Source organism: Coffea arabica, chromosome 6c (genome assembly GCF_036785885.1).
Source record: "Coffea arabica cultivar ET-39 chromosome 6c, Coffea Arabica ET-39 HiFi, whole genome shotgun sequence".
NCBI lineage: Eukaryota > Viridiplantae > Streptophyta > Magnoliopsida > Gentianales > Rubiaceae > Coffea > Coffea arabica.
The window spans coordinates 46190214-46202162 of record NC_092320.1 but is presented as its reverse complement, the minus strand read 5'-3'; the positions used below and the strand labels follow the sequence as shown (position 1 = coordinate 46202162).

Here is an 11949-nt window from a genome sequence, read left to right as displayed (position 1 = left end):
CCTCTCTCTCACGGCTGGTATGGTGGAATGAAGAGCAATTTGAGTGGTTTTTTGGTGATAAATATGGCAGAAATTAGTTGGTCTTAGGTTGGGTCAAAGATAGTTAGATTGCTTCCACTTGTCACCAAGAGATTAGCTTCCAAAATTTTTTCTTTTCCTTGGTTTTCTTAGTCAAGAATTTCGGCCATCACATGCTAATTATGGGCTGATATTTTGGCTCTAACAACAACGAGATTAAGTTAATGAAGTGGTGGTCAAATGGTGTATTCAATCGGTAGTGAACGATACCCATCGGTTCGAGCCGATTTTTTCTTAAATCACGTATACTAGGGTTTTATCTTATAATTCACTAATTTTTTACTATCACTTCTAATCACACATTTAATATCATCTAAAACTCACTCTTTATCACCAAATTTGATACACACTCTGTACCAGATAATCATACTATGAAAAGATGTAAAAATCCTAATTTACGCTAACAAGAAAACAAATGGAAAAACCCTTGATTCTATGTTTGTTTGCACTTATTGTGGGGTGAATGAGTAGTAAGGCTTTTAAAAAGTAATAAATGCCAAATAAAAGGGAATTTTAAGAAAAATATAAGAGATTTTACAATTCCATATATTAAAAATAGGGTTTCGACTAAAATATGAGAGATTTAAGAAAACCTGTTAGTCACAAGTAAAACTAGGGTTTTGAGTACAAGTAGGGTTTCTAATCTTTAAAACAAAAAAATGTCTTAAAACAAAATAAAATATAGAAACCGTAATATCTTAAAAGTCGGGGTATCACAGATCCTTCCTTTGTACACAAGAGATTGGCTATAAGTTGATCAACTTGAAGAAGCTTGTTATATAAATTGGAATTCAAACTCAAGTGGAGTTTGAAACTTGGTTTGCTATTCTATCCTTTTATTTACTATCTTGCAATATAAACTGTCTATCTCTTCTACTCCTAAGCACATGTGTTTCCTCATCAATTGCTCCATTGTGTGGTCCTTTAGAAAAAGAGGGCAAGTTCTAAAAAAGTGACACATATCTTGGCCAGTTTTTAAACCACCTAACTCACCCTCCTCTTAGGTTGTCTTCGATCCTTACAGACAATTATCTTCATAATTTTGACTTAATTTTACAAAGATGTGAAGAAACCAATCTTGTTCTCAATTGAGAAACATGCCATTTCATGGTTTTTGAAGTAATTGTTTTGGGACATAGGATTTTCTTTAAAGGAGTTGAGGTCGACAAGTCAAAGATGGAAGTAATTGAGAAGATGCTACCCTTAAACAACATCAAGCGGATTTGTAGCTTTCTTGGACATGCGAATTTCATATATGCTTTATTAAGAACTTTTTCAAGATATCTAAACCATTATGTGATTTGTTATGCAAAAATACCCCTTTTCATTTTAATGATAAATATTTGATTGCATTTGATAAGTTGAAAAAGGAGTTAACTTCAACCCTTATTATTACTTCACCAGATTGGTTGCTACCATTCTAGTTAATGTGTGATGCAAGTGATTATGTGATAGGAGCCATTCTAGGGCAAAGATGGGAAGAAAGATTGCAGGTGATTTATTATGAAAGCAAGTTGCTAAATGAAACACAACTTAATTATGCAACCACGAAAAAGAGCTATAGGTGGAATTTGATGTAGAAATAAAAGATAACAAGGAATCAGAGAACTTTATGGCAGATCACCTTTGATTATAGAGTACATCCCTGCCAATGATCAGCTTCCAATTAAAGAGAATTTTTCGGATGAATTTCTTCTAGCATTTGTTAATTCTCTATGATATGCGGACTTTACTAATTATTTGATAAGTGGAGTAATTCCAAATGGTTTCAATTATCATCAAAAGAAGATATTCTTGCATGATATTAGAATTTACTTTTGGGAGGAACTGTTGCTTTATAAACATTGTGCTAATGGTATGGTATGTAAATGTATTCGTGAAAATGAGGTACGTAATATTTTATATTACTGTCATAAATTAGAAATGAGTCATCAGTTTAGTACTTCAAAGACCGTAGCAAAGGTATAACAATTGAAATTTTATTGATCGACTATATACCGAGATGCTAGGGAATATGTTAAAAGTTGTGATGCTTGCCAAAAAATTGGAAATATTTTTAGAAAAAATGAGCTGCCCCTGACTATTTTCTTAGAAATTGAATTATTTGATGCGTGGAGTGTGGATTTTTATGGAACTATTTTCTAGTTCTTTTAATAACAAGTAAATTGTAGTAACCATAGATTATGTTTTCAAATGGGTGGAAACAATTGTTTCACCTACTAATAATACTAAGGTTGTACTTCGATTTATTTTAAAAAAACATTTTTAATAGATTTCGTATACCTAGATCCATAGTGAGTGATGAAAGAAAATATTTTTATAATAAATAATTTGATTCCTTATTGCTCAAGAATGATTTTAGGTACAAGACATTACTTTCATACCACCCTCAAGCAAATGGCAAACTAAAATTATCAAATCGGGAATCAAGGTCATTCTCGAGAAAACGGTAAATAAATCAAGAAAAGATTGGGCAAGCAAACTCGATGAAGCACCTTGCGCATATCAGATGGAATTTAAAATATCCTTGGTGAAGTCGTAGTATTATTTAGTTTATGGAAAAACTTGTCATTTATCTATAGAGATTGAACATAAGGCATTTTGGGCTATTAAGGCATTTAACATGGATTTTAATCTTGCAGGTGGTAAAAAATTGATTAAGTTAAGCAAATTGGAGGTACACTAACAACATGCTTATGAGAATGCTAAATTTTATAAGAATAATGCTAAATATTGGCATGATAAGCATATTATCCTTAAACAATTTAAGTTGGGATAGAAAGTACTTTTATATAACTCATGCCTTAAATTATTTTTGGGAAAACTCAAAGTCGAGATGGTCCGAACCATTTGAAATAACTCAAATATTTCCTTATGGGGTAGTCAAAGTCATTAATGCAAGAAATAAAAGGTTCAAGGTCAATGGACAAACATTGAAACCCTATTTGGTTGGTGAAATCATTCCTAAGAAACTTACTTGTCCTTTAGGCCATTCTTCTTCAACCTAGAGAACTTTAAGAAGGAAGTCGAGTCAACGACTATAAACAAAAGTGCTAATTGGGAGGCAATCCAAAATTTTGGTGATTTATGTTAATTTGGTGTGATTTTATATTAAAATCATGTGTTTAAATTGTTTTATTGTTTATCATTTGTAGGAATTGAAAATGAAAGCAAAGTTGGCCATTTGAGGTGAAAATAGTAAACTTTGATCAAGGAATTTAACCTCTCGATTTGAGTAATTGTTGTTTTTGATTTGTTAAAAAGGGTTAGAATGCATATTTGATCATTTTACATGGGCACGCATTGATTATTTTGATAAAAGAATGATCTAGAATGCATTTTGAGAAATTAAGATGAAGAGCGTAATTTTTGAAAGTTTAAAAATTTCTACAGAAAAATTGTAGATTAGGAAACACAGGCTTTGAAAATGTGGCTCAAGCTCACGTTTTTACGAGCTCGTGTTTTGTCTTTCACAGAATTTACACAGAAAAGGCAAGCTAAAAACGTGAGCTCTCACGTTTTGCTTTCTGCAAAATTTTACACAGAAAATGTGAGTTTAAAAACATGAGCTCAAGCTCACGTTTTGGCTCATGTATTTGGCCCCTTGTTTAAACACACAAAACATAGCCTTGTTTTTCTTCTTCTTTTTCTTCTCTTCACCATGTGTTCACTTACACACATTTCACAAAATCTCACTTTTACTCCATTTCGTTACAAAAAATCATCAACCCAACATCATTTAACTTTCATAGAACCTTTTTAACCAATTAAATCCAAGAAAAATACCTTAAAATTCAATTTTAAAGATATTGGAGGCTAAAGTTCATAGTTCCTAAATCCATCAATTAGAGGGTGTTTCATAGGATTTTTTGCATAATCTTCATCACTAACCATCCTTTTACATGATTGAGATAAGTTTTTTCATCAAATCTTTGTATTTTAGAAGTTGATATTTTTTAAATTCTTGAGTTTTCTGACATCTTCTATTTTGAATTTTTGATGATTATTATTGATGTTTATGACTTCCAATATGCTTATAAAGGTTGCTTAAGTATATTTACATGTTCAAATGTAGCAATATGATGTTTCTTTAGTTGTTAAAATTTTATAATTTGCTATATTTAGATAAAGTTGGAAAATTAGTTTGGATTATTATTGAGCTTCTTTCATTGATGTTATTGGTTAAGAATTGGTTGGTTGATGATGGTTTAGCAAGTACATTACTTTTAGAGAGTAATTTTAATGAATTTTATGATTTTTGGGGATAATTTTGCTTAACCATATTTATGACTAAATGTAGATTATTTAGATTATTGTAGATTATTTAACCATATTTATGTATATTATTGTTCTAATTTATACTTGGTATAAACATGGTTTTTGCTAAAATCACTAAGTCGAACCTATTTGTTGCCCATTTTAATAAATTGGTGATTTTGACAAATTTTTTGGTATTTTTAATGTAATGTCTTTAATATCATAATTTTGGACATTCTTGAATAGTTATTTTTTTTTTACATTGTCGAAGGTGGGGGCACATGGTTCGGGTAATGTTATTTATACCTCACAATTGGAGTTACCAAGACCCGCCAGAGGGGCCATGATTTTGGATAGAGTAGGAACTCCTGCCATACGCGTTAGGGCTGTTCGCAAATAAACTTCACTGTAATTGTGTTTTGTGGTTTTTAATAATACAAGGGGGTGGCGTCCCTCCCCGTGTCTAGGGTTAGCCAAAAAAAATATTAATTTTTGATAACATGAGAGTGTGTACTTGTGGTTATTTGGGTCAATTTTAATCCTTATACATGAATGATGATTCTATAAAATGCCTAAGATAATATACGTGAAAGAAATTTTCTTTTAGGTGTTTTATAAGAATTAATTATTGTATAAGGTGTGGAGTGTACAACTTTTAGCCTGGTATACGAAGATGCTTGTAATTTCTCCTTTTTTAGATATTATGGCAAAAGGAAGAAGGGCTATCACTCGTGAGTCTTCTTCTAGTAGTGAGGCGAGTGCAGAGTGGAGGGAGTGAGGAAATAGAAGTGAGTGAGGAACAACAGACTCCTTCCCTACAACCCGTTGTCGCACCTCATTTTTTGAAAAAAACAAATTACAGGTTATAAAAATGAATTTTTTATGAATTTTGAGTGAAAATGACTTTTTGGTTTTTAGAGAATAAATAAAGAAAAAGGGCCTAAAAATGGGACTTAAAAGGTGCAACGATTTTGGCCCAACATAATAGTTTAAAAAGGATTTTTAGGAAAAAAGGAGTCGCCACTTGATATTGAGTTAAGGTGTAGCAAATCATCAAAAAATATGTTTTTTAATAAAAAAAAATAAAAATCCTTTTTAAACGACTCCAGGTCTTTGAAAACAAGAAAAAGAGTTCGAGAGTCACAGTTGAAGAAAGGGAAGGCAAAGATTGATCTAAGGCCCCTTTTCAACCTAGTCAAGGCTAGCTGCGTGATTTAGTCGAAAATTTTCTTAACCTAACCTATAAAACTTATCACATTTGAATGTTACTATATGGATGCAAACCTAGACCCAATAGGTATCGGGAGGGTCGAAATATCTCTTCAAAGTTTAATTGGTACGAATTACATTAATTATGATGCCCAAAATGATTCTTAGAAGAGGTCACGAATATGCAAAGAGTGAGACTCGAAGAAAAAATAATAATAAATTAAGTATATGTAATTTAAAAAGAGGAACGCAACATAACGGGTACAGGGGACTAAGATTCGTGACTCAATTTTCCTTTCTATAGAGGAGATACAAGCGTGCTGAGATTAAGAAACCATACTCATCCATTTTCCACATTTGAAGGATGACTCTCCTAACCTAGTCAAGCAAATGTAGCCTATTTCTAATTTTTTTTCTTAAATGGAATGCAAGCCTAAATGTCATGTTTCACATATAGGGATAAGGGATATATATATATAGAGGCAATATCATGCAAAATTGTAAAAATCCTAAAAAAATATAAAAAAAATATGCATGAAATGTAGTGATTGTCATGCAAACATGATCTAGCGCATGGATGATCCTTAAGGGTCTAGCATTGGACTAGTAAGAAGTCGAGGAGAAAGGCCACAACTAGCGTTGAACTAGTGTGGTGGTGTCATGCATTTATTATAACTAAATAAATCATATAAAACATAATTAAAACAAGTAAACACATAATGCACATAGAATACATAACACATATGCATAATTTCTAAATGCAAAACCCTAATGAAAGCAAGTAAACACATAAGCACACAAGCATGCAGGCACACAAGCAAATAAAATCAAATAAAGACCTAACTATTACATTCAAGACCCTAACTACGATCTACGGGGGAAGAATGAAATAATAACCTAACTATTATATTTATTTAACTTTTTTTTTCTTATAAAAGAGAAACAAGTACAGGAGTAATCTCGTGTCTAGAAGACATTATGCGTGTACAAGAAAGTCATGCCATAAGCTGCACCTTTCGCAAGCGAGGAACTTCTAAACAGTCCATACGTGCCTCACCTCTGACTCTGAGTGGCAAGGCCACAATAGAGGAGTAGCAACGTTGTCCTCCCACCTGCAAGGAAGCGAGCGCATCTGCCACCGAGTTGGCCTCACGAAACACATGCTGAAGCGGTGCTATCATCTAGTGAAGAAAATGTCTGATTTGCCGTAGGACGATACACACTGGCCACTTTCCGACGACTTCCGAGTTCACGAGTTGAACAAGCGCTTTGGAGTCTGATTCCACAGTCAGCGCGCCTACGGCACACATCGTACACATGCTTAGACCCTCCAGAAGAGAGTGCGCCTCCGCTTCCAGCACCCCCAACTCCCCGAACTCCTTGTAGTAGGCAAAGATCACCCTCCCTCCATGATCCCGGAGGACCCCACCCCCTACCGCCTTGCCGTGGAGGACACTGGCATCTGTGTTGAGTTTGAGCCACCCCGAGGAGTGTTTTTTTCACGAGATAGGAGCCATCCTGTGACAGCCCCACCTTCCCCTAAGGCGAACCAGAGAGGTTAGCGGACTGCCTGCCCAGTTCTCGCCAGGACTAACGGGACAGTGCTATTTGAACGTTGGGGTCAACCCTCGGTTCAGGATTGGGTCCAGACGAGGTTTCCCCAGCACCCCTGTCCGACATGGGTTGCTTAATCCCGTGTCCACGTCCCCATCCACTACGCGTACCTTCCATGAAATCTATTTGATCTAGGCAAACGTACTAGAACAATAAAATAACAATGCATGTAAGTAAAATCCCAAAAGCTTTTACAATAACATATATATACATTCCAAACAAAGTCAAACAACTCATATATGAACAATCAGTCAAGTCAAATACAGTCAAGTCAAGTACAAACTAAAGAAAATGCGGAAAAGGCATGCAAATAAATAAAATAAAGCCTAGAAATTGAGAAATTACGGGTTCTCACACATCTCCCTTACCTGCCCCAAGTGACTGCCGAAACTTGCCCAGGGGCAGTCCCGATCACCTGCAAATGACGACCTAGTGAAGCCGCTAGCCTTGCCTATCTGGTCTAGAAACTCCTGGACCTGGAAAATCACCTGAGCCGGAGCGAGCGAGCCCGCTTCAAATCTTGCCGAGTTTTTGCTCTTCCAAATGAACCAGAGGACCAATAAGGGGATAAGGACCTGCACATGTGATGTTGAAACTTTGGAGTGGGAGAAGAACCGGTGGGACAACATAGAAGCAACACTGGTCACGGTGAACGGAAGAAGTCCAAAAATTTTGAAGAAGTGCTCACACACCACCCTAGCCACCGTGCTGTGCAAAAACAGATGGTTGATCGATTCCGGGGCCTGCTGACAGCAACTGCACCTGGAACACAACATTACCCCCTTGCTTTGCAATAAGCCATCGAGGGGGAGCCAGGAACGCAGCAGGCGCCATGCAAAAAAGGAGACTCGCAGAGGCATAATGGAACCCCAGACATAGCGGTCAAGCCATGAGACATTTCGTTTTTGCCGGATGTCTTCCCACGCGGTGGCTACTGAGAAAACTCCGTCGGCTGAGGGTGCCTAAACCATGATATCATCCATGTCATGAGAGAAATGAGTGCTAGTGATCCTCTGTACCACATACTCAGGCACCCACTCCCTAAGCCGAGGGACATTCCAACCGAGAGGCATATAGAACTCCGCCACCAAGGAGTGAGGGGGATTAACCACCCCCACCACCTCTACCAGAGGTAGGTCTCCATACCAAATGTCATACCAGAAATCAACTAGCCCCTTCCCGAGGCACCAGCGTATCCTCGATTCCACAAAATCTCGCACTGCTAGCAGTCGGCGCCACGACGCCGGAGGGTAGTCCACTACAACGACTGATTGATGTGCGTCCTTAATGTACTTGCTATGCATATAGCGTGCCCATATCTAGTCCTTCCTTTTTAGCTGCCACCACGACTTACGAGCGAAAGCCTTAGCCAAGTCAGAAAATGAGCGAACCCCCAGACCCCCTTCTTGAACCGGGAACCAGAGTTTCTCCCACGCCGCCCAGTGTATCCTCTTCGAGTCCACACTTAAGTCCCATAAGAAAGAATTGTAGATCCTACCTAGTGCCGTCACAACTGATTTGGGAGGGTTAATTGCCTGGAGCAAGAAGAGAGGAATCAAGCCGAGCACATGCCAGATGAGGACAATCTTGCCCCCCATACTAAGAAGCTTCGAGCTCCAATGAAAGAGACATGTTCGCATCTTAGCCAAGAGTGGGTCGAATATAGCTGAACACATCCTTCCAAGGACTAGGGGAACCCCTAGATATCTAATAGGAAAAGATTGCCTATGGAACCCAAAGTTGTCTCCACTAACTTAAGTTGCTCCTCCGATATGCGGGATGGCGTGAGGAGGGCACTCTTCCCCGCATTGACCTTTTGCCCAGAATGCTCTTGATAGAGAAGGAGAAAATCGCAAAGTGCCGTTAAGGACGGCTCCAAGCATCGAGTGAAAATGATCGTATCATCGGCAAAGGCCAGTTATGGCACGGTGCTGCCGGCCGAGATATAACATCTATCCTTACGGTTGCCTCTGAGCTGCTGAAGGCCCCGCCCTAGGAACTCTGCTGCAAACAAAAAAAGCGCAGGCAACAGAGGGTCCCCCCTGACGCACTCCCCTACTTGACTTGAAGAAACCAGCGGGTTGGCCATTGACGAGAACTGAGCACCACGAGTTGGAGAGGGTCCTAAAGAGAAGATCCACTATGACCTCCGAGAACCCAAAACTCCGCAACATAAAAAGAAGGAAAGGCCACTCTACCCTATCATACGCTTTCTCCATGTCAAGCTTGAGCACCAAGTTCGGTTGGGCTAGCTTCCGATCTATGTCCGCCTCCAGCTCTTGGGCCAATAGGCTATTATCCATAATACCTCTCCCAGGAACAAATCCCGTTTGCCATGGCGAAATGAGTTTGGGCAGCAAACCCCCCAATCGATTGGCCAGAATCTTCGAGATGATCTTCGAACTTGTATTACAGAGGCTAATGGGCTTGAAATCCTTCCACTGGAATGCCCCCTCCGTCTTTGGGATCAGCACAAGAAGCGCACTAAAGAACCCCCTAGGCTGCCCGATCCTCTTGAAAAAATCTTGCACCGCCTCCAGCAGGCCCCCCTTGATGATCTCCCAACACTGCTAGTAGTAGGCCACCCCGAACCTGTCCGGCCCCGGGGCGCTGTTTGTCTCCATGGAGAACACCACCGCACGTAGTTCCTCCAACTCTGGTAAACGCCGTAGCATTTCATCCTCCTCCAGCTCCACTCGAGGTAGTTCAAAGGGTAGCTCGGGCGGAGGGACATACCCACTGGATTTAAACAGTGACGAGAAAAAATGCACCACGGAGGCCTGGATATCGGCCATGTCTAGAAGCCAGCCCGACGCTTCGTCTTTAACCCGTGAGATGTAGTTAGAGTTCCGCCGCTGCTTAGCCACCGAGTTCAAGAAAAAGGTGTTCGAATCCCCCTCTCTGATCCACCAAAGCGCTGCCTTTTGATGCCAGTACTCACATTCCACGGACAGTTCTCTTAGATACAAGGCCCTAGCCTCCTGCAGCCTAATCTTTGAGGAATCATCTCCCCTAGAATCAAAATCTGCCTCCTGCTGCTTGTATAATTCCTTTGCTGACCGAACTCGAGCAAAAATATTCCCAAACTCCTTGCTCCACTTGCGCAGTTGACGACGAAGAGACGCCAACTTAGAGACGAACAAATTCATCTCGACTCCGGAGCCCGGCTCTTGCCAAACCCTAGATACCAACTCGAAGAAAGTGGGATGATGATGCCATACATTAAGATACCTGAATAAATGAGAGATTGAAGACCCTGACCCTGCTTTGATCAAAAGTGGCACATGATCCGACCAGCCACGAGGGAGGTGAGAGACCCTTGTGACTGCATATGCCGTCGCCCACCGGGAATTGACAAGAGCCCTATCCAACCGTTGCCAAACCTTACCATTCGTCCAGGTAAATGGACCACCGTCGAACTCAACTAGGGACAGCCCACACGTGAACATAGCCGTATTGAACTCCTCCATGTTAGTGACATTTGCCGAGCGCCCCCCTCTGCATTCTTCCGTGGAGGCGACCACATTGAAGTCCCCAGCTACAATCCACGGCTCACTCCTGCCCACACTAAAACCCTCTTGGCAGTTCCAAAGAGGGCGTCTACCAACTCTAGTACACTTAGCATAAACCGCTGATATATTGACGACCTCCCCTGACTGAAAAGAGAGCCTTGCATGAACCACCTGATCCTCTCCCTCCAGGAAAGAGAGCTTAAAGATCCTACTCCATATGCACCATATCTTGCCGTTCAAGAAAGCAGCCCCGTGGTCAAGCTTAAGCCCCCTCCGGACCACGTCCAGCTGCTTTATCTCTGACATGGGCTCCAGAAAAAAAACCAGGGGGATCTTGTTGTTCATGCTGTGAGAACTCGTAATTTTCTTAATTGCTAGGTTTCATTTTCTTTTAATTGCACGTTTTTTTTCCACATTTTCTTATTTGAAAAATCTTAAAAATACTTTTTATGAGTAAATATGGTTTTAAAATCATTTTTCTAGTATCGCATAGTTTTTGAAAAATTAAGAGTATATATCGGATGCGGGACCCGCTAGTGCGAAAAGTTCGGAAAAATTCGGCCAATTAGGTTAAGTTTGGGATACTGGGTTTTAATTACTAGGTGTTAGGATATAATTAGAAGTTACCAATATGGATTAGTATTGGAGAGACAAAAGGAGAAGTGTTAGAATTAAAAGGTGCCACGTGTCGATTTTTCATTTGAGCTTGGACTTTTACCATTATTTCTTACCTTTACTAATACTCAATTTTGACCCAAAAAGCACTCAAATTTCTACAAGCTTGGCCGAACCTCTCCTCAAGAAAGAAAGAAAGAAAACTCTCCAAGATTCTTGCTTCCATCTTGCTCAAGTTCAACAATCCAACCATTTAATCTTGCAATTATTCCATAAAACCCCTTCACTTAGTGATTGTGAGGTGATTGGTGAAGTTGTTTGGAAGCTTAAAGTGCCAAGAGGTCTCTTTTCTTGGGTTACTAAGGTGAGTTGTGAAGGACCCCTCTCCTTCCTCTAATGATGCTTAATTTGTGATTAGTGGTAGTATAAGGTGCAATATTATGGATTACATCTTGATTTGTGGTTGAATTAGTGAAGTTTTCTATTTATTGGTGATTTTTCTGTTTTAATATGAACATAATTGTGTGGCTATCTATGGTGATTGGAAATGGTATGTAATGACTCTAGGAGGTGGAAAAAGTGATTAATTGCAACCAATTTCTGTTTGGAAGAAAAATTGACAAGTTAGGGTTTTTGTGAAGAACATTCTGCCCGGTTTTGTAAC

The 11949-nt window shown here is 39.1% G+C and overlaps 1 protein-coding gene across 1 annotated transcript; it reads right to left on the bottom strand.

The window, feature by feature from the left end:
* Positions 1-9728: 9728 nt before the first annotated feature.
* On the bottom strand, positions 9729-11015 carry LOC140008766 (uncharacterized). The gene has a single exon (XM_072053638.1). It carries the CDS (start codon positions 11013-11015, stop codon positions 9729-9731), a length of 1287 nt encoding a protein of 428 aa, XP_071909739.1.
* Positions 11016-11949: the final 934 nt, after the last annotated feature.